Source organism: Rhinatrema bivittatum, chromosome 4 (assembly GCF_901001135.1).
Source record: "Rhinatrema bivittatum chromosome 4, aRhiBiv1.1, whole genome shotgun sequence".
Taxonomy (NCBI): Eukaryota; Metazoa; Chordata; class Amphibia; order Gymnophiona; family Rhinatrematidae; genus Rhinatrema; species Rhinatrema bivittatum.
In genome coordinates this window covers 468,639,153-468,662,991 of record NC_042618.1, presented here as the reverse complement: position 1 = coordinate 468,662,991, position 23,839 = coordinate 468,639,153, and the positions used below count along the sequence as shown (strand labels likewise).

At 46.7% G+C, this 23,839-nt stretch overlaps 1 protein-coding gene across 2 annotated transcripts in view; it reads right to left on the bottom strand.

Moving 5' to 3' along the window:
- The window catches only part of BEST3 (bestrophin 3), a 50,183-nt gene extending 28,462 nt beyond the window's left edge, over nt 1-21,721 (bottom strand). For both annotated transcript variants that reach the window (XM_029597203.1, XM_029597204.1), the window contains exons 1-3: nt 21,320-21,721; nt 6,871-7,048; nt 1,044-1,138 (exon numbers count right to left, since the gene is read on the bottom strand). In XM_029597203.1, coding sequence (XP_029453063.1) covers nt 1,044-1,138; nt 6,871-7,022 — 247 coding nt within the window. In that variant the 5' untranslated portion in view covers nt 7,023-7,048; nt 21,320-21,721. The remainder of the gene's footprint in view (nt 1-1,043; nt 1,139-6,870; nt 7,049-21,319) is intronic.
- Between the last annotated feature and the right edge of the window lie 2,118 nt (nt 21,722-23,839).

The following is a 23,839-nucleotide window of genomic DNA, read 5'->3' as shown; positions in this document are numbered from 1 at the left end:
GGGGTCCCCTGCTGCGTAACTTTACTTCTGCTCTAGATGACGCGCAAGACAGACAGATCGTTGGGGTTTTAAGGTGCGGGGCTAAGAGAGGAGAAGGGAGGCTATTAAACTAGGGGGCTTTGGAAGTCCTATCCCATACCTGGGCGAACAGGGAATGGACTGGGAAAACTGGCAATGGTGTCAGCACGCGTCTATTAAAATCCCCTCACGCGATAAAAAAACGGGATTTGCGCACACAGGCGTGCGTCCACTTAAAATTGCACGCACATATGCACACGGTCAGGCTAATTTTACATCATGCGCGCATATACGTGTGAATGTTATAAAATGGCCGCATCCCAGGACGCGGGCCGACAAACACGCGCACGTGTGCGCCTGCACGCCAGTTTAAAAAAAAGTTACCATTTATGTTTCTATGGTGGTCCAGAAAACAACGAGAATCGGCCCTAAATAAATAAACACTCCAGGAGCAAAACTGCAGCCTGATTTCCTCTGAGCCTTTGTTTTTGGGATTCCTGCCCCCTTATGCAAGTTAACGAGTAAATTCATCCAGCGTCGCCAAATCTGAACACGCCAAGAAAACCCCTTGTAGGGGCCCAGGTCCAGCGGAGATGCCGAAATGCCTGTTCATAATTTCCTTGCAGACATTGTGCGATTCCCTACCAGCTTGTGCCCTGTGATATTCTTCTTACAATGAGAAGATGCCATTTTTCTACTCATTTGCTTTTTGATGACATGAAAACCAAGCTCCCCCCAAAAAAATGTTGGATGAAAATAGAAAAAATGACTTTGTTGATCCCCACATGCTAGCAAGACTCTTAGTAATCAGTGAGGGTCAGGCCAGGCTGTTAGTGGACAGGAGATCTGCTTTCCTAGAGCTGCGCTGGATGCCAGTTGACACGACTTGCGAAGCAGCCTGAGCCCCCCCCCGGGCTCTGATTTATTGCCGGTGACTCTTTTCCCAGCTCCATGCAAGCTGATGGGTGTCAGCAGCAGGCTCGAAAGAGCTGTGCGGATTCATTCCACCTACGATCGATACTCACCAAGCACAAACGTTACTGGGATTTGCTCAGCGTATTTGTCACAGTAAAGTGATAATTTTTCAAAGTAACGTTTTTGGCTTTCTGTAAGAAAGAATCTGTAGCAAAAAAAAATAAAATAAAAAGGCACAACTTCTTGTCATGTTTTTTTGTTTTCCCTGAAACCCTCTAATGAACAACAGAAAATTAAAAAAAAACACAATAGCGCCATGCAGATGAGTGCAACCAGTCCTAGGCCTACCCATCACACTGCATGTGAGAATTCCTATCAGTAACCAAAAATAATCACCGACCTTAACATCCTGAGTCCTGGAGATATGATAAGCATGCTGCACTGAATGCACCCAGTTAACTAAGTGATGCAGTTCATGATGTATCTGAGAGGGTGGCCAGAGATTTTCTACCAGAGTTCCATTGCCCTGTCTGCTATGAATTGCTTACTTCCTGGTGTATCGCTAATTTATTTACATCTGTCCCCTTATTTGCCATTCTCTGCCATGTCCTGCCTTTTCTTGCACATTTTGTGGGCGTTTGTCTCATCCTAGTTTAGACAGAATCAGAGGCAAGCTAGGAGTGGGATGGATGTGAGAAGGGGTCATCACGCAACAAAACTGTAAAACCAGTGAAAGAAGAAAGGTTAGAGACCATTAAGGATTCATTTAATATTATAACTGCAATAGGAGACTTGGATACAGGGATGCTGGCTAAGAATTCAGGGGGTGTGTGTGTGTGCTGAAAGACCCTTTTGACATCCATGCATAATAGTAATCAATAGCCTGGTACTTCAAATCAGGGGTTGCTCCTCGCCCTCCCTCCCCAGCACCTCTGCTTGGGTGTGTAGATCAGAATAAAACCCGGTTTTGGCCATTTATTTATTTATTTAAAAACTTTTATATACCGGTATTAGTATGCATACATCATACCGGTTTACAATGTAACTTTAAAGGTAGAAATTACAATGAACAGGGAGGGCGAACAAGGAGGAGTATACAAAGAGCAGGAGGTGGAGGAATTAAAGCAATAAATAAAAACTGGGATTAGAGTTTACTATACCCAGTGATAATGCACCATCCCTGCAGCCGGTCATAGTCACTGGTTTTGCCCCCATCTCGGCTTACGTAACGCAGTTCCTCATGTGCGTCCCTACTCTCTGAAAGCTCTCAGCCTGGGAAACCTTATCACTCAGCTGGGCCTCCACCTTCAGGCTGCCAAAGTCAACAACACATCCCCTTCAGGTTGAATTTCCTCAACAGATATGTGCACCATTCTTGACAAGAGGGGCAGGCTAGTAGAGTAATGAGCTGTGGGCCAAGTAAATCAAGGTTCAAATCCCACTTTCCCCGCTGACATACCTTGTGACCTTGGGCAAGCCACTTTATCTTCCCTTTGCTTCGGATGCCCATTTAGAAATGCAAGCTCTTTGGAGTAAGGACTTACGTGTGGTTGAATGTAAGCCCCTTGAAGCATCCTGTTTGCCACTGAGGTCAGACCAGCTGGCCTGTAGTTCTCGGACTCATCCTTACCTCCAGTTTTGTGAAGAGAAGCCACATCTGCCTGTCTCCCGTCCTTTCCAACTACTTCCGACTCTAAAGAAGCCTTAAAAATGATTCTCCTATTAAAAAGGTGAGGATCCTGCTCTTCAGGAAAAAAAAAGTGTTAAACTGGGGGAATACCTGAAGGAGCCATTAACTAGGCAAAGTGATAGAGCAGCGTGCAAAACTGGAAGGAGATGCTGTAAGGGCAACAAACTTCAAAAGGACAAACAGGATGGAGTCGGTTCAGAGGGCAGCAACTAAAACTCTCTATGGTCTTCATCATAAAGCAAATGGGGACAGTCTTAAAGATGAAAATATGTACCCCCTGAAGGAAAGCAGGGATAGGGGAGATACGAGTGAGACACTGAAATACCTCCAAGGAGTCACTGCACAGGAAGGAGGCCTCCTTCACCAGAAAGGGATCATGGAAAGAGGGTGAAAAGGTGCGGTCGCATGGAACAGCCTCCCTGCAGAGATGGTAGACACCAGGTCAGCATGGGACAAATGCACGGGATCACTAAGGGGAAGGAAGGGACCAGAAATCTGAGCAGGAGATGTGCATGGATAGACTGGAGGGCCATATGCTCTGTGTATTTGGTTCTTTTCAATGAGGTCAATATTCAAAACGCGTTCAGTGCTATTTAGCTGCATAACTATAGCTTATACGATTAAGCAGTGGCCGCTGATTAGGAGCCTACATTCAGTGGCCGCTGTTTAGCCACATAAGTCACTTAGCGGCTCAAAAGTTAGCCACATGAGTTGTGGGCGTGTAGTGGACGGATCCTGGTGGAGCAAGTTAGCCATATAAGTTTTGCAGCTAACTAGCGATTTTCAGTCTTAGCCACATAAGTTATGTGCCTAAGTTGGACTTAGCTGGTTATAACTTATACGGCTAAGCGCAGATATATACGTGTATATTCAGCGGATTAGCAGCAGTGCCGCAGAAAAAGTTATATCCAGCCGAGTTACTTAAATTGTCAGCTTTGAATTTTGACCTCTATGTCTCTATATAAAACCATTGGGGCGGATTTTAAAAGGAGCGCGAATAGCCTACTTTTGTTTGCGCTCCAGGCGCAAACAAAAGTACGCTGGATTTTAGCAGATACGCGCGGAGCCGCGCGTATCTGCTAAAAACCTGGATCGGCGCTTAAGGCTATGGATTTTGTATAGCCTGCGCGCGCCGAGCCGCGCAGCCTACCCCCGTTCCCTCCAAGGCCGCTCCGAAATCGGAGCGGCCTCGGAGGGAACTTTCCTTTGCCCTCCCCTCACCTTCCCCTCCCTTCCCCTACCTAACCCACCCGCCCGGCCCTGTCTACACCCCTCCCTTACCTTTGTTGGGGGATTTACGCCTCCCAGAGGGAGGCGTAAATCCCCGCGCGCCAGCGGGCCTCCTGCGCGCCGGGCCGCGACCTGGGGGCGGGTACGGAGGGCGCGGCCACGCCCCCGGACCGCCCCGGGCCTTAGCCATGCCCCCGTACCCGCCCCGAAAACGCCGCGACGACTGGGCCCGCCCCCCGACACGCCCCCCTCGGAGAACCCCGGGACTTACGCGAGTCCCGGGGCTCTGCGCGCGCCGGTAGGCCTATGTAAAATAGGCTTCCCGGCGCGCAGGGCTCTTAAAATCCGCCCCATTCTGTGTAACGTTTGGCCAGCCGTGGGAAGGCCCCGTGACTGGCTGACCCCTCTTCTCCAATGACTCCAGGACCACGGAGAGGCAGGAACGCCGCCAGCACTTCTCCTATGCTTGTGCCGCGCCACCCTCTAGCTTGGCTTTCATAGGCCCTGCAATGGGAAAACCCTCACGGCGCTGGACGACGACAGCGCGGGCTGGGGATTTAAACCCCAGCTGCGCTTCCAGACTTTGCCTAGCAGGAGATCCTCCTGCTTTCAGCAGCGCGTGGGTTGCCTTGCACCTGATCCAGCCTGCCCTGTCCAGCCTCAGCCATGCCTTACACCTGCAGCCTGCCTTGTCCTATCCTCCGCTTGCCTGACCACCTGGTAATGACCTTTGTCTGGCTCACTGCCTGCCCTGATCCCTGGCCTTAATCCGGTAGCTGATTGCTGCCTGCCCTGACCTCAACCCGTCACCGAGGGGGACAATTGCCTAAGTCCTGGACCCCAATGGCTCAGCCTGCGGGGGAACAGGGTTGGAACAGGTGAAGGTCCAGCTCGTTCCCAGCCTAGGGCGAGCCTGCTAGGGGTCGGCGTGGGCCCATTGGGTTCGCCTACTAGGCTGCATCAACCGCACCACGGCCCAAGGGCTCCTAACCGTGACATTGTGCATCACTTCTCTTCCGCAGCTGGAGCTGGATGGTACTACTGGCGCCTGTCGGTCAGACATGGGGAGGAATTGTGCACAGACCGTACGTCCACAGCAGAAGCACCGCCGCACTTTCTATTTGATACGTCATCAATCCTTGTGACAGAAATACAACATGCAGAGGACTAACGTAGGGATGAAGTAAAACAAAACAGAAGCATTAAAAGCCGGCAAGTCAGTCTGCAATGGCCCGAGAACAAAAGCCTTCATCTCCTTCACAAAGAAATCACAAAAAAAAAAAAAAAAAGGGCTGTGGGCCTTCTGCTTGGTCTTACAATTTAGCCCCCTTTGGGCAAAAGGCCCCCCCCCCCCCCCCCCCCAACTCTTTTAGCACAATTTGCTTGCCCCATTTTATTTCTGTGGAATTTACGTTTCAGAAGCTGCGATAAAGTAAAACCTTGGGCAGAAGGTGCAATATTTCACAGCTGACCCAGCAGGCAGCCTTGCAATATTGTGCACTCCTTAGGGGGTGGGGAGGGAGGGAATTCTTATATTTGGCCCACGGAGGAGCGAGTTAAAAAGCAATCGCCTGTTAAAATGTTAGCCAACGTGAAAGAATGTTTTGAGCTCTGCTGTAGGACTAACTCAGTAAAATAATCCAGAATGAAATGCAGATTAAAGGTTACAGCTTGCAAGACAAAATCTGCAGCCCTAAGCTGGCTTTCTATGTAGCCTCGGAAATGGAAACAGGATGGCAGAGAGACCGTGTGGCCCTTCTAGTCCACCCATCCTCCTGCTCCCTCTCTCCCCTTACAGATTGCTCCCCCTGGGCTAATGCTTTGCTGTAAGCTGTATGGCTACTCGTAGCTATAACCCGTGTCTTCTAAAAAAAACAAAACAAAAAGCACCAATTTAAATCTGCACTTGGTTGCTTTTTTTTCTGTTTTCAACCTGGTGTATTTCTTAAATTGAGCCCTCTGTGATTCTAGGATAAAATGCAGCATTCATACGTGGAAACAATTGTCTGATTTCTCTGTGAAACTGCAGTATTGTGCTATCCACTCATTCATCCCCTGGGTGGCCTTCATGTGGCACTTTTCTGTTGGTTATTTTGCACGTGGGAAGATCCGCAGAAGTCTACACTGCATCTTTTCAGAAACATGCGCTGAACTAAAACATGAAAGGGCTGTGAACTGCTTCAAGTTTGCTGATGAAAGCTGCATATTTGCCCTTCCATCTCTGCATGCAGAACACAAGATCTGCTTTTGTGCGTCCTGAGGGAGTTGGTGTGTGCATGTGCATGTTAGGTACCTCTTGACGCTCCGGGGTTCTCAACAAAAGTAAAGCTTTGTTCTATTCAGATACTTCGCTGAGGCTGACTGACAACCTAAACACATTATAATTAAAGTTTAGTATTACCAGTATGAGTAGACCCAGCAGATGGAATTTTCTGTAAACTGGGCTCAGGATTGGCCATAGTAAGAAGCCATTTTGTTTTTCTTTACTGAATGGAACTACAGTCTAAGTAAGCAGCTTCCCCTCCCAGTCAGACTTGCCTTTGGAGATGGAATGGCTCAAGAATCTTTATCCTTCTGACTATTCACAGATGACACAGACACCGACAGTGTGGCCTGTTGACCTTCGCAACCTGAACGTGATTTAACCCTTGCAAAGTGCAGGTAATAGCGTGGCAATCCTTGGTATGCTCACTGATGACACACTAATGATAACATATCACTTTGGGCACCTCAGATGTGATCTTATGATCGCGGACCTTCAGTGTCAGCACTGAATCTATTATGCCAATGATATGAAAGCTCCATAGGGTCTTCACTCCAAGATGTGTTTGTAGTATCATCAGCAAATCAGATTCAGCGTTGACGCCAACGACACAGGATCAAGATACCATGCGGTTTTGTTAAAGAGTCATCAGTCACCCGAAAAAAATTGGTTGGTATCATGTGAGATGCATGGCTTCACCACTGCTTTAGTGGCAGGCGAGCGCAATATTTGAGATGGAAAAGCTCATCCGTACCTGTACATCACGCTCAACAGGGTGTAGAGGGTGATGAAGAGGAGGAACTCCCGGTACAGCAGTTTGTAGATGCTGCCTCTCCACTTGAGGAGCAATCTGTGAAATCCGAAAAAGGTGGCGTTGGCAACTTTACTCGAGTAAGTGACTGTCATCTCCTGCTCTGGTCGCTTCTAGGAGCCTGGAAAATGACAATCAGAGAAGATTGCTTAAGACCATGGCTAGGCCGCAGACCTGGAAGAGCAGATTCTGCTTCCTTTTACGCAGCAGTAAGAGCCCAGTGTGGTACTAGAATTATAGGAGGACACCACCATCTGCCACATATTTGCTTTTAAGGCGATTTTTTTTTTTAGCTTTTATAGATTACATTTTAGGTCATTGATATTGAAGCTATTATCAGGTAGGTAGAGAATTCTTCTTGAACTCAAAATACAAGGCCGGTGGCAGCACGAGGCGATTGCAGCACATGTACCCCACTGCCATCAGCCTCCTCTTCTAAAGCTCTGGGACTCTCTCTCTCTCTTTCCCTTCCTCTCTGGGACTCTCATCGCCCTTGGCACCAGGAGATGGGCTGCAGGAACCCCTGGGGATGAGTCAGTGCCATTGGTGCTTGGGAACAGGCTCAGTGCTTTGGGGAGAAGGGAATGGGGATGGTGGTAGCGGTCTACTTTATTTCCTCTCCTCCCGCTCAATGGCAGCAGCATGGCCGGTGACGGCTGAGGAGTCCCACCCAGTGGCCTGTGCATGCACCTGCTAGCAGCAGGGCCCTCTTCCTGCTCGACGTGCTCATCCCCAGCTAGTGTCTGCACCAGGTTCTACAGCAGGGATCTAGGGACGGGGAGGGGGGACAGGATGGGAAGAGAATGAGACGCGAGAGAAGAGGCACCCAGTGCCTGAGATGCACACCTTGCGGCTGGGACCCGAGCATGCCCACACAAGGCTGCAGAAAGGCATGCTGGGCAGAAGGTGGGGAGACCCAGCGAGAGATGCTTTATGTGGAGAAGAGGGTGGTGGAGGGGGATGGCGCAAGGCTGGGGTCACTTAGGGCTTCTAAGATGGTTGTTTTGTGGAGAGGAATTTTGCGGCCGAAGGGCTCTTCCTCTCACTCTCCCCCTATCCGTGACATCTTTACTCTCAATCTGACCCAGGGGCAATTCTTATTTTCTTATGTAAAGATGCCACTTATAGAGGAAGCGATAGTGAGGTCACTAAGTAGTCTGCATGCAAAGAGATGTTTGTTAGCTCATGCCTAGTGTGTGCAGTTTTTTTTTTATTTGTAATATTATAAAACAATTCTCTTCTGAATTGCATCAGACTGGCACAGTGGACCCTGTTGAATGCAGAGACTGGATATTTATTTATGAAATTTATACCTCATCTATCCTACTATTTTAGGTGAATAACAAATTAAAAAACATTCATTCATAAAAAAACAAGTCACTACCAAAAACCTCAACTACAAACCATTGCTCTTCTGCTATGAACCCTCCTCTTAAGGATATGATTGCTAGTCATATTTATTATTTTGTATATGTTCATACTTCTCTTTTTGGATATCTTTGTGTATTTAGAACAAATATTGAATTTCCTTGCAGTTGGCTGGTGAGAGCAGATTTCCTTCCCTGTTCTGTTCTCCATTGACAAGCAGGGCTGAATTAGCCATGACACCCCGGCTGACATCATCTGATGGCGCCAAATGGACCCATCTCTCTAGCTCAGGAAAGTTTAACTACTGAGCATGTGCGAGAGCTCCTCCTGAGCCCCTCAGTCTTTGTTTGTCCGAGCTTCCGCACGGATGCGTACCCTTTCTCTTTTGAAGTTCTTTATCTTCTTGCATTTGCAGTCTAATTTCATTTTTTTCCTTTTTGCCTTGCTGCCTGGGCAGCCCCTCAATAGCACTTTTCAATGCTACCTCTTCCCCCCCCCCCCCCCCCCCCCCCCCCCCCCCCAAAGAAATGTTAAGATGTCTGGTTCCAAGAAGGCCACACCCAATGGCCGTAAGATGTCCATCATGGATAGCCATGATATCTGCTACAAGTGTCTGGGACCTGACCATGACTGCCAACAGCTATGACTGTGGGAGGATGTCACCTAGATCCTAGCAAAATTGGACATGGAAGATGAAGGAGCTCCATAGGTCAGTCGGACTTTCAATGCAGCTGTTTCTCCTCTAGGAGCGGTACCTTCTCAGGCTCTCTCTATGCCAAGTATGGGCCCTCGATGCTGTCAGCACATTGAACCCCAATACCATCAACATACAGCTTCTCTGACGCTGTTGCGCATCCCTGATGTCAGTGATGCATGTAGTACCATTGGAGTAGAAGTCTGTGGAGCATCCAACATCATCAATTTTAACAATAATACCAGCTCCGATTGAGATTCTTATCAAGTGCCCTCTTCATTTTTGGCATTTTGGCATCAGGTCTCACCTCCTATTTCCAGACCCCAGGCCCTCCAAGGCCCCATCAGCATCAACTGACTGGAACACCCAGCCTCTATTTCTCCTACTGTGTCTGGAAATCCCAGACCCTATCTGCTTTATTGTGCCCTTAGGCTCCATGTATCCCCTAATACAGACTACCCAACAGGAGGTCTCTCCCTGGAGTCCGATACATGCTTTTCATGAACCTATACTGGTGTCAGAAGAAGATATCTCTTCTCCAGCTCCAGGCCAGAAGACACATCAGTCCATTATCATATTACAGAACTGGTGAATACTTTCTTTGCCTCCTTGGCAGCCAGTGACAAGGAGGGCACCCTTCAGCCTCATGTCCATGATGGCAGGTTTTTTCCCTTAAGCTTCCACACTGTGGGAACTCCCATCAGAAATTCCAGCAAAGGAAGCTGCTACCCCTCTGTCGGGTAGACCATCCCTCTCAGCGGAGGAATTCAACCCACTTTTGGAGAATGAAGAATGAGGCACAGCCAACTGGATCCTTCCCTAGGAGTTTTCCCCTCCAAGACAACCTAGGTCTTCTCTCCAATAGTCATCTTCATCGGGATCATGGGTTAATGTCCCTCCATTTGGCTTGGAGGAGGGGTCTACAGGGATCCCCTTATACCTTTTATCTGACTTGCCAAGCATTCCTCTTGGTAGAGTTGTGGACCCTTGAGTTGGAGTGAGGTTGACACTACCTACTAGGATGGTCTAGTAAGTCCTTACTGCCAACAGGCAGAGTAGACAATGCAGAGACTGAGCTGGAGCTTCGACTTATCAGCCCCTTGCCCCTTGGATTGAGTCTTTGGGATCTGGAAGCTGGCAAGTCTTAGGTGATAGTCTCTCGTGTGAAGGCTGAAGACAGGTTCTGATGTCAGGCTACGGTTAGGGCTGGTGGCAAGCAAGAACTGTCAGGGGTCATAGGCTATGGTTGAGGCGGGTGGTAAGCAAAGGATGGTCAGGTCACAGGCTATGGTCGGTACTGAAGATTAAGCCAAGGGTAGGCAGGCAGGAGAGATGGACAATGCTGGACAAGGAAGGCAAAACAAGGCTGGATGAGGTTGAAGGCAAGGCAAGGCTGGGAGGCTGAAAACAAGGTCTGAAGCAGCAATTTACACTACATAGGGATAGTCGACCCATTGTTGAGGCAATGTAGCATTGCACGACCGGGATTTAAATACCCGGCCATGTGATGTCATCAAGAGGTGCCGGATAGCTTAGTTCCCGCCATGGGCTCTTTTAAGTATTGGTGCACACCTAGAGGGGGGCCCAGTGGTGTGGATGGTGGTGTCACAGGCAGTGTGGCCGAGCAGCTCTTCTTGACCGCTTGAAGTGGCAGTGTTTCCTGGCCGGGCAGCAAGGGATGAGTAAGTTGGCTCATGGGGTCAGCCTGTGAGCCAGCAAACGTAACACCTCTCTGCCAAATGACCTCTCCTACTCCAGATTCTGATCCCCTTACCTGACCTTTCCAGGCATCAACATCTGCAGGGACAATGATCCCTGTAAGGAAGTTTTCAGCCTACTTCGCATTTTGGAAACTCCCTCCAAACCAGCAACAATCTCAGATCATCAATTTCTGGGGGACCTGCAAATGAGAATATGGAATAATCTGGCCTCCTGTCTCCCCAGTAGCTAGGAAGCTGGATCTCAAATACAAAGTGCAGCAGTCTCCTGTTTTTGACATAGTCCAACTGCTGTACCAGTCAGTACTGGTGGAGTCAGCTTTCAAAAAGCCTAAGAAGACCCAGAATTTTTCCAATATGCCACCATGGAAGGTCCCCAGGTTGCTGGACAGCTTCATAAAAACATAAGAAATTGCCATGCTGGGTCAGACCAAGGGTCCATCAAACCATCCTGTTTCCAACAGAGGCAAAACCAGGCCACAAGAACCTGGCAAGCACCCAAACACTAAGAAGATCCCATGCTACTGATCCCAGTAATGGCAGAGGCCATTCCCTAAGTCAACTTGATTAATAGCAGTTAATGGACTTCTCCTCCAAGAACTTATCCACATTTTTTTTAAACCCAGCTACACTAACTGCACTAACCACATCCTCTGGCAACAAATTCCAGAGCTTAATTGTGCATTGAGTGAAAAAGAATTTTATCCAATTAGTCTCAAATGTGCTACTTGCTAACTTCATGGAATGCCCCCCTAGTCCTTCTATTATCTGAAAGTGTAAATAACCGATTCACATCTACTCGTTCAAGACTTCTCATTATTTTAAAGACCTCTATCATATCCCCCACCCTGTCTTTTCTCCAAGCCGAACAGCCCTAACCTCTTCAGCATTTCCTGATAGGGGAGCTGTTCCATCCTTTTTTGGATGCCCTTCTCTGTTCCTTCTCCATCGCAACTATATCGTTTTTGAGATGCGGCGACCAGAATTGTACACAGTATTCAAGGTGCGGTCTCACCATGGAGCGATATAGAGGCATTATGACATTTTCCATTTTGTTAACCATTTCCTTAATAATTCCTAACATTCTGTTTGTTTTTTTGACTGCTGCAGCACACTGAGCTGATGATTTCAAAGTATTTTCCACTATGATGCTTAGATATTTTTCCTGAGTAGTAGCTCCTATATGGAACCTAACATCTTGTGACTACAGCAAGAGTTATTTTTCCCTATATGCAACACCTTGCATTTGTCCATTTTAAAGAAAGTCTTCCAGAGCGCAATGCTAAATGCCTGCATTGCAGAAGAGTATGAGCAGCATTTAATCTAGTTGGTGAACGAGTCCTTTGATACCACTGCAAGATCTTTTGCTGCAACCACTGGGGCACACTGGAGGTCTGGTTGATGGCTAGTAGCCTGTGAGAAGACCTTTATGACAAGTTGGCCAATATACCATGATCTGGGGACAATATCAGCGGGGACAAATTCAGAGAAACTGTTGCCTAGATTAAGGAACCGCATGAGGCCATTCAGTCCATGTCGGTGGTAGCCAACCAGCCTCCTTCCTTTAGGCATCCTTCCTTCACTTTTAAGTGATCCTTCTTCTAGAGACGCCTCTTCTGCTAATTTCAGCGATACTGTGCCACACCTGTGGTACCACAGTAGCAGCTTCTCGCTCACAAACACCTGCATGAGAGATGTCAGCCTAGTTTTGGCAGGCCCCTGAACTTCAGACCTTGACCCTTCTGGTCGGGGGAAGGTTAAAGAGTGGATGACGATCCCCATGGACCACTGGAATCTCACAATTCTGGAGTCATAAGAACATAAGAAATTGCCATGCTGGGTCAGACCAAGGGTCCATCAAGGCCAGCATCCTGTTTCCAACAGAGGCCAAAACCAGGCCACAAGAACCTGGCAATTACCCAAACACTAAGAAGAACCCATGCTACTGATGCAATTAATAGCAGTGGCTATTCCCTAAGTATAATTGATTAATAGCCATTAATGGACTTCTCCTCCAAGAACTTATCCAAACCTTTTTTGAACCCAGCTACACTAACTGCACTAACCACCTCCTCTGGCAACAAATTCCAGAGCTTTATTGTGCGTTGAGTGAAAAAGAATTTTCTCCGATTAGTCTTAAATGTGTTACTTGCTAACTTCTTGGAATGCCCCCTAGTCCTTCTATTATTCGAAAGTGTAAATAACCGAGTCACATCTACTCATTCAAGACCTCTCATGATCTTAAAGACCTCTATCATATCCCCCCCTCAGCCGTCTCTTTCAGACTCCAGCACTTTACAACTGTTTAACCTTCAATCTGGGCCCGCTCACTTGACCCAACGTCTCAAGATGGATTTGCCTCACAAAGAGCAGGCAATAGAGCTTGTCCCTCCTGAAGATTGTGGCAAGGGGTTCAATTCCTACTGTTTTCTTATCCCCAAGATATCTGAGGGATTAAGACCCATCTTGGATTTATGAAGACTGATAAGGGCATTGTTTCTAGAGAAGTTAAAGATAAATTCCCTCCACAATATCCTACCCTTCATCGAGGTGGGAGATTGGATATGTGCCCTGGATCTGAACTATGCTCACATTTTTATCCATTTGTCTCACTAGAAGTACCTCAGATTCATAGGGGATTTGTGATTTCCCATATCTGGATGACTAGCTGGTCACAGGACTTTCTCAAGCAAGGCTTCTAAACTGCTTGCACAAGACAATCAAGCTCCTTCTGTCAATTTCACAAAGTCGAACCTCATCCCTACCCAGGGAATCAAGTTCATCAGGGCATGGATGGACTCGCTACAGAAGAAAGCGTTCCTCCCATCTGAAAGGGCAAGCTGCCTGCGTCGACTGGTCTAGAACCCGCTGCATCAAGGTCAAGCCCAGCCCGAGCAGTTGTAGTAGCCCTCGGGTCTCAGGACAGCAGTGGTTCATGCGGTTCCCCATGGCCTGCACGAACATGAGAGCTCTCCAGCAGGGCCTCCACTCTAAGAGGGGTTGGCTGGTGCCAGCCTTTATCAAAATCTGTAAGAGTAACCCTGAAGATGAAAATGGAAGCTCGCTGGTGGCTGAGGTCGATGGTCCTGGAAGTAGGCTCCCCTCTTTGAGCTTTACCTCCTTAGGTGACACTAGTGAAGGATGTCTCTCTCTTCTTCTTCAAGGAAACAGAATTCTGATCCAAACCGACCACCAAGGGGACACAAGACCCTGGACCTTCTGCCAGGAATCTCAGAGGATTTGGTGATAGGTTCTTGGTCAAGGGGCTTTTCTTCTGTTTGCGTTACCTTTGCAAATATTGAATTTCCTTGCTGGTGAGAATTGACACCTGTGGATCCCCTTCCCGGCTCTATGCTTTTCTCTGTTTCTGTTGTTTGGGGTTTCCCCCCCCCCCCCCCCATAAACTCTTGAAAATATACCAGATTTTAAATCCTATTTGTACTATGAAAAAAAAAAGGAAAACTCCTGGGAAACTTTATGAAACATTCTAAAATGATATTCCGAACCTGAAGTTGTTTCCTTGGGATACTTAACGATTATCAAAGTTATTTTTTTTGCCCTGGAATTAAGAACATTATGCATGTTATCCAGCTCCAAATGTACGACCTCAGTACATATTTAAGTTTCAACAAAACATGGGCCGACTTGGGCTGCTTCCTCTTTTGGACCTACAGTTAGGTTTCTCCAATTTATTTTATCATATTTCTACACTTGTGTAGGACTACAGGGTGTGCACCTCTCATTAGGGCCAGATTTCCTCTGTTCATGCCTCAGTGTGAGGCCATCATGGGCTCCAGGCAAGGATCAGCAGAACCGGGCCCCCAAGTTACTAATAGTGAGGGCACGCTTTCAAAACCATTCCATCTCGAACCCATCTCAGGAATGGATTAAATTTAAGAGAGAGAAAGGGGAATCTTAACTGCTTCATTAGTTGCAATGGCCCAATTAATTATCCACCTTTTTTGCTGGCTTGTGATGTTTTAAGAATACCAGGATTCCATACAAGGAGAAACTTTCATCCTGGCTTTTATGCGAGTAAATGGCTATTACCATATAAAACAGCCCGGGACTGGATGCATGTACCAGAATCAATCCAGAGGGCAAAGTTGGAATTTAGGCATTTACTTTGGGATTTTAAAACGTATGCACACAATTAATCCACACAAGTTAGGATCTCCAGAGAGGAGGAGTGACTTTACATGAGTTAATCTATGCGCAAACTGGTCCAATTGCCCGAGCATGTTCAAAGCAAACCTAAGCACGTACGTTTGATGTGAAGGTGCTGGTTACAGTCGGCAAGTCCAAGCTACGTGCGGTCTTTAGCCCGCCTTACCCCGTTATAAAAACTACCCATTCAACCTTCAAGGTTTATCTCACCAAAATGAGGATCCAGCAGGTGACTTGGAAGGCAGCCCTGCCTGCATTTCAAGGGCCAGAGCTGAATAGGATGGACTGCACTGTATTTTTAACGCTATATGATGTGTTATCAGTGGATTGGGATCATTCAGCATACATTAATACTAAACTCTTTTTGGTGGAGGAGATAACACCAGCCCATTGTGCCTCTCTGTATCAATCATATCTGATACAGCGACACAGCTTACATTCAGATTTGTAATTACAAGTTAATTTGATTGTACTCAGCCTAGTGTGTTTTCTTACAAGTTAAGAGGCTTAAAAATCTAAGTAATAAATAAAATACAATTATCTTAGACTAGAACTTTCCAACCTGGTGTCAGTGGACCCCTCCCAGGGGGCTGTGAGACCATCACAAGGGATCCACCTGAAGGGATGCAAGAAGGTTTAGCTGAGGAGAAAATGAGTGGGCTGGTGATACTTGAGCTGCTGCCACAGACCAGGAGGGGGAGACTGAGGCCTATTATGACCCTGAAAAATCACCCCACATTGCTACAGGCAAGGAGGAAGAGGGACAGAAAGGGGCCATTTGCATTCATTAGAAGCCTCAAACCCCACTGCTGCACTCTGTGAGGATGTGGGGAAGAGAGGGGTCGATTCCAGCCCTGGGGAATCATAATCCTCACTGCTGCACTTTGTGAGGATGTGGGGAAGAGAGGGGTCGATTGCAGCCCTGGAGAATCATAAACCCCACTGCTGCAGTTTGTGAGGATGTGGGGAAGAGAGGGGTTGATTGCAGCCCTCGTGAATCATAAACCCCACTGCTGCACTTTGTGAGGATGTGGGGAGGAGAGGGGTCGATTGCAGCCCTGGAGAATCATAAACCCCACTGCTGCAGTTTGTGAGGATGTGGGGAAGAGAGGGGTTGATTGCAGCCCTCGTGAATCATAAACCCCACTGCTGCACTTTGTGAGGATGTGGGGAAGAGAGGGGTCGATTGCAGTCCTGGAGAATCATAAACCCCACTGCTGCACTTTGTGAGGATGTGGGGAAGAGAGGGGTCGATTGCAGCCCTGGAGAATCATAAACCCCACTGCTGCACTTTGTGAGGATGTGGGGAAGAGAGGGGTCGATTGCAGTCCTGGAGAATCATAAACCCCACTGCTGCACTTTGTGAGGATGTGGGGAAGAGAGGGGTCGATTGCAGCCCTGGAGAATCATAAACCCCACTGCTGCACATTGTGAGGATGTGGGGAAGAGAGGGGTCAATTGCAGCCCTTGGGAATCATAAACCCCACTGCTGCACTTTGTGAGGATGTGGGGAAGAGAGGGGTCAATTGCAGCCCTTGGGAATCATAAACCCCACTGCTGCACTTTGTGAGGATGTGGGGAAGAGAGGGGTCGATTGCAGCCCTCGGGAATCATAAACCCCACTGCTGCACTTTGTGAGGATGTGGGGAAGAGAGGGGTCGATTGCAGCCCTGGAGAATCATAAACCCCACTGCTGCACTTTGTGAGGATGTGGGGAAGAGAGGGGTCGATTGCAGCCCTCGGGAATCATAAACCCCACTGCTGCACTTTGTGAGGATGTGGGGAGGAGAGGGGTCGATTGCAGCCCTCGGGAATCATAAACCTCACTGCTGCACTTTGTGAGGATGTGGGGAGGAGAGGGGTCGATTGCAGCCCTGGAGAATCATAAACCCCACTGCTGCAGTTTTAGGATGTGGGGAAGAGCGGGGTCGATTGCAGCCCTCAGGAATCATAAACCTCACTGCTGCACTTTGTGAGGATGTGGGGAGGAGAAGGGTCGATTGCAGCCCTCAGGAATCATAAACCCCACTGCTGCACTTTTAGGGTGTGGGGAGGAGAGGGGTCGATTGCAGCCCTCGGGAATCATAAACCTCACTGCTGCACTTTTAGGATGTGGGGAAGAGAGGGGTCGATTGCAGCCCTGGAGAATCATAAACCCCACTGCTGCACTTTTAGGGTGTGGGGAGGAGAGGGGTCGATTGCAGCTGTCAGAACGTTTGTAATCTCAGCTGCACACTGAGGAAGCCTGGGTTATCGCAGCGGTGAGAAACATTACCTACTGGTGCCACAGAGCTGTTCTACTGACCTGACAGAGAGAGGGGGAGGGAGAGCTGCACCAGAAAAGTGAGAACGGCTCACAGAAAGGAAAGAGGAAATGGGACTAGGACTGACAGTATGAGGGGGAGAAGAAATGAGACAGGAATGAGAGAGAAATGGAGGATAAAGAGGGAGACAGGAATCCATGACTGACCTGGTTAAGGGGAGTGAGTGTGGATGGCAGCCTATCAGGACCCCCAGGAATAATGCTGGACAGAGGTAGAGAGAAAGAGAGGGACTGAGGACCACCACAATCCAGAAAGGAAGAACGGAAAGATGACCACCAGGGATCAAGGAGGAGGGAGGATGAGAGAAGAGCCAGTTGTAGATAGGACATTAAACATGTTATTTAGGGGTCACGCTGACAAACAGATCTCATGGTCTTTTTTCTTTTGAAAAGCAGGCCGTTTTGCTTTTTCTAAAATATAAATTATTTAGTGACTATCATTTTCTGAATGTGTTTGTAAGAATCATAAAATAATATAAAACAAGGTCAATTTTCAGGGATGGTAGGTTTCAAAACTTTTTATGTTTTTGGAAATTGCTCTTCCCTACCACTGAGCGCTGTGAGCAGCACGCAGACTTTTTCCTGGGGGAGGGGCGAAGCAGCAGGGCTAGCGTAGGGGAGGGAAAGCATTGTCCATGCCAGGGATTTCATTCCGAAATCCTCCTGCATACTTTCACTCACATAGTGTTTACTGAAGAGGATGTTGGGGAGATACCCGTACTGGGGAAGGTTTTCATGGGTAATGATTCAGACGGACTGAACCAAATCACGGTGAACCTAGAAGATGTGGTAGACCTGATTGACAAACTGATGAGTAGTAAATCACCTGGACCGGATGGTATACACCCCAGAGTTCTGAAGGAACTAAAAAATGAAATTTCAGACCCATTAGTAAAAATTTGTAACCTATCATTAAAATCATCCATTGTACCTGAAGACTGGAGGATAGCTAAGTAACCCCAATATTTAAAAAGGGCTCCAGGGGCGATCCGGGGAACTACAGACCGGTTAGCCTGACTTCAGTGCCAGGAAAAATAGTGGAAAGTGTTCTAAACATCAAAATCACAGAACATATAGAAAGACATGGTTTAATGGAACAAAGTCAGCATGGCTTTACCCAGGGCAAGTCTTGCCTCACAAATCTGCTTCACTTTTTTGAAGGAGTTAATAAACATGTGGATAAAGGTGAACCAGTAGATATAGTATACTTGGATTTTCAGAAGGCGTTTGACAAAGTTCCTCATGAGAAGCTTCTAGGAAAAGTAAAAAGTCATGGGATAGGTGGCGATGTCCTTTCGTGGATTGCAAACTGGCTAAAAGACAGGAAACAGAGAGTAGGATTAAATGGACAATTTTCTCAGTGGAAGGGAGTGAGCAGTGGAGTGCCTCAGGGATCTGTATTGGGACCCTTACTTTTCAATATATTTATAAATGATCTGAAAAGAAATACAACGAGTGAGATAATCAAATTTGCAGATGATACAAAATTGTTCAGAGTAGTTAAATCACAAGCAGATTGTGATAAATCGCAGGAAGACCTTGTGAGACTGGAAAATTGGGCATCAAAATGGCAGATGAAATTTAATGTGGATAAGTGCAAGGTGATGCATATAGGGAAAAATAACCCATGCTATAGTTACACAATGTTAGGTTCCATATTAGGTGCTACAACCCAAGAAAGAGATCTAGGCGTCATAGTGGATAACACATTGAAATCATCGGTTCAGTGTGCTGCAGCAGTCAAAAAAGCAAACAGAATGTTGGGAATTATTAGAAAGGGAATGGTGAATAAAACGGAAAATGTCATAATGCCTCTGTATTGCTCCATAGTGAGACCGCACCTTGAATACTGTGTACAATTCCGGTCGCCGCATCTCAAAAAAGATATAATTGCGATGGAGAAGATACAGAGAAGGGCTACCAAAATGATAAGGGGAATGGAACAGCTCCCCTATGAGGAAAGACTAAAGAGGTTAGGACTTTTCAGCTTGGAGAAGAGACGGCTGAGGGGGGATATGATAGAGATGTTTAAAATCATGAGAGGTCTAGAATGGGTAGATGTGAATCTGTTATTTAGTCTTTCAGATAATAGAAAGACTAGGGGACACTCCATGAAGTTAGCATGTGGCACATTTAAAACTAATTGGAGAAAGTTCTTTTTTACTCAACGCACAATTAAACTCTGGAATTTGTTGCTAGAGGATGTGGTTAGTGCAGTTAGTATAGCTGTGTTTAAAAAGGATTGGATAAGTTCTTGGAGGAGAAGTCCATTACCTGCTATTAAGTTCACTTAGAGAATAGCCACTGCCATTAGCAATGGTAACATGGAATAGACTTAGTTTTGGGGTATTTGCCAGGTTCTTATGGCCTGGATTGGCCACTGTTGGAAACAGGATGCTGGGCTTGATGGACCCTTGGTCTGACCCAGTATGGCATGTTCTTATGAACAAAGCACCAGCCAGCCCGAGTTTTCAAAAGGAATCTCCACGGGCAGTTTCCCTTTGAAAATTCGATTGGTCTGCAGGCACTGGTGCTGATTTTCTGTCAGAGTCATGTCAAGTTGCCAACCTGGAATTTTTTTTTTTTTTTAACTTGCTTCCTTCTCCCCTTTGCGGCTGGACTGGAAGGTAAAATGGTCCCAACCTTTAATTCCGAGGGCAATTTTTCAATAGCTCTGGAAACTGGCCTGCTGTGGATCTAACTCAGACCTGGCTCATCTTGTAACCCTGTGACTGATGGATGTAGGAGCTGGAACATTACCTGCCTTTTTTTTAGGAAAAGGAGAGCGAGTGCTGATGGACTGCACAGGAGGCAAAGAAATCTGTTGACATTTTCTGACAGTAACAGGCCGCATTTGGCGATACATATGGTGCTATTTTTTCACCGGGGTAAAAAAGTGGTGCAAACTTTTAATAAATGAATGAACCTCAAAAAGTAGAAGAGAGAGATTAAAACTTAAGGCAGGTGGGAGTGGAGATTCTCAAGTGCTATCCCATCCCACAGCAGGGATTCCCAAACCTGGCCTGTTGGCCCTATAACCGGTCAGGTTATCTATAAGGAATATCCAGGAGATAAATATGCAAATATCACGCCTTTAATGTATGTAAATATATATCTCCTGCATATTCAATGTAAATATCCTGAAAACAAAAAAACCCAAGAGGCTGTGAAACCTCTATCCTCTAGTCTAGGGATCCCTTTCCAAAGCGTTTCGGCACAGCTGAGGCCTTGGGATGGCACGTCCAGCACTCAAGCCGCTACCCATCCCTAAGCGGTTGAAATTGTAAGCATGTGCTCCGTCCAAAAAGCATTATTATGTCAATTGTGTCATTGGAAGGTTTGGTGGCACTAGAGAAATGGGCCTCACAGCTCGAGATATTTGACTTGTGTCAGTTTTTCAGGTTGTTTTTGTTTCACGGACAGAGGAGGGAGGGGGATACATGACTCCGGCTCAGTCCCGTGGAAATGTTCTCCTGTGCCGAACGTTTGGCTTGCTCCCAAATTCTGTGGCATGGAAGGCATAGCTGGGGGGTCTTCTGTTTTATTTCTCCAAGTCTGGAAAGAAGCATTTAATGATGTGAGACGTGATTAATAGGCCATTCTCAGGGGCCACGTCTGGTTAGCCAGTTTCTATTACATTAACAGAAGGCTAAAAACAAAATCCAGGGCATGGAAATGTCTCTAACAGCAAGCCGGGATCTTGTTTTTGAATGAACGGCACCAAATCTATGTCAATTCTTTTTCTCATGATGCTGTTCACAGCCTACATTGGGAAAATGTTGATGTTGTGGTATAAAAGATTTCTTATCCAGTTTTTTTTTTTTTCTAAATTCAAAATAAACCCCCTGGAAAATAAAGCTCTGACAGTAAAATGAAAAAAACCTTTACTCCTTTTGTCTCTCCAGGCAAATATTAAAGAAATAGAAAAGTCATAGAAAAAGTAATTCATTTTCACATTTAAACAACGTTTCTTAATCCCATTTCAGGTGTCCCTCCTTCCCTTAACCAGAAGCCATCATGGGATCTAAAGTTTTGTCCCCTCTGTTGCTTACAGCAGTCATATTATTAGAAAGAAGGACCACTGAATATTTCCTATCTCCATTTACAAAAGTATTTACCAACCTGTTATTCTTATTAAATGGATCCAAAAGGTAAAAGAAAGAAAATCCGGGGATTCCTTTATGCCCTGTGCTGCAAAGCACCCCAGTCAAGCAGCAAAGCCTTGACCAGTGCTGCGGTGGACCCTGGAGCTCCGAGTGCAGGGGCAGGAGGCCCCTGCTGACTGGCCTGGCAAACGCTGCGGTGAAAATGGCTCCGCTGCCAGCAGTCCTGTTTGTGCTAAGCTGTGCTGCCTGTCAGACCCACAGAGAGCAAAAAACAGCCAACAGCTGCTGATCTGACTTATTAATTCTATAATTATAAATCCACCGCCTGTTCAGAAGAAGCGTCTCAGCAAGACGTCCGAGTGAGGGTCCAGGTGACGGCCAACTCCGAAACCTTTTAAGTTCTGCTTCCTTCTGCCTTCAACGGGCTACGGAGACTAATGGGAGCTTAAATGTTTAGGTGTCCTGATGATTTGTAACAGGTGACGAGCTCTGCTGCCTCCCCCCCACCGTGGATCCCACCCCTTTCCATGATTTCATTGGATTATCCGGTGTTGCCTTAAAATGTGAACAAGGGTAGACAATCGCAGACTGGGGAGAGTCACTTTTCTCATCTTAACCTTGCTTGCATGCTACCATCATTGCAGGAGGAATTATTGTTAACCAACTTTTTCTCTGGAAAAGGTGAATAGTAAAATCCTTCCTTACATTCAGAAATGGATCTTGGGCTGGAAGCTGCCGAAGCGGGAAGAGGCAGAAGTACTGGGACCAGGGTACCGCAAAACAAATTTAGACTACTGTTAAAAACATCAGAGCCTCTGAAAAAAAAAAAAATGTTCCATAGCTGCTTTGCGCTATCCTTTAAAGAAAATTGTGCGTATTTCCTCGCCAGTACTGCCTATATTCTGTTTGCATTTAAGTAATTCTCACCAGGCCGTGGGCATTTCTTAGCAGCTGAAGCCCCGGCGGAGAACTGAGGGTCAGAATCCTTCGCTTTACCAGGGAACATTCCCACGGAAAGTTCCCACTGAGGGCACGACACAGTAGCCAGGGTTGCTCCTTTTCTGTTCCTGTTATTTGTCCCAAGCTTCAGGGGCAAAATATTTCCAGGGAAACAGCTGTGCAGCCCACAACTCTACCCCCCCCCCTCCCCTCCCACTCACACAGGGCATTAAGGAACTTAAAATGGAGAAGTTACTTACCTGATAATTTCGTTTTCCTTAGTGTAGACAGATGGACTCAGGACCAATGGGTATAGTGTGCTCTGATAGCAGTTGGAGACTGATCAGATTTCAATCTGACGTCAGCCCCTAGTACATATACCCCTGCAGGAAGTGCAGATTCTCAGTATTTTTCTGTCTCCAAAGCAGTTAGGAGCTATCTTCACGCTCACCGAGCGTTACAACAAAATTAAAGAACAAAACATCCTGAAGACGAGCCCCGCACTCCTGCGGTGATCCCCTCGGGTCCCTCCCCCAGTTGAGTTTCCCGAGGTGATTTCCATGGTCCCTCGGAGGTGAGAGCCAAGTGCAACAAGTACAAAATGCCTTCTCTGTATTAAATACTGAAGAAGTTCTTGAGAAAAAGATTGAAGTGTTATCTGAAAAGAGAGAAGAAACCCAATGCATACAGAAATTCCAGATCAGAAACCAAAGAAAAAAGCTCACGGTGATGGATGACTCTGTCATCAGAGGCACAACTGCAAAGGGAAAAGTGGATAACAAAACTCAACTAAAGAGGTACAAAAGGAGTCCAGGAACAGCAGTAACCTGAACAAAGAAAGCTGGAAAGCTATGAGCACAAATGCTCGTAGTTTGGGCAATAAAATCCCAGATCTGCAGGCCCTAATGGCAGAGGTGGACTTGGACGTTGTTGCTGTGCAGAGACGTGGTTCACAGAATCTCATGATTGGGATACAGCAATACCAGGCTATAACTTGTTAAGGAAGGACAGAGTGGATAGGAAAGGCGGAGGTGTGGCTCTTTATGTCAGAAACAATATCCAAGCATCTGAGCTGCAAGGAAGATGGGGCAATGAAGAAGCACTATGGGCCGACCTAAAAAAAGATGGGACATCCATTTTTATTGGAGTGGTTTACAGGCCTCCAAACCAAAAGGAAGAGCTTGACAGAGATCTGGTTGAAGACATCCAAAAGATAGGAAAGAAGGGAGAAGTGGTTATTGTTGGAGACTTTAATATGCCAGATATAGACTGGAGAATCCCATCTGCAGAAACTAATAATAGTAGAGAAATAGTGGATGCCCTGCAAGTAGCTTTGTTCAAACAAACGGTAATGGAACCTACGAGAGGAGCTAAACTCGACTTAGTGCTCACTAATGGAGATAATGTCTCTGATGTCCAGGTGGGCGCCCACCTCAGCACCAGTGATCATCAAACGGTATGATCAAACGGTATCAATGATCAAACGGTATGATCAAACGGTATGATCAAACGGCTTTTAAAATCAGCCCCTATGTTACCGAACCTTATGGCACCTGTGTAAACTGATAGATTTTAATAACATTACTTTTTGTGCCTT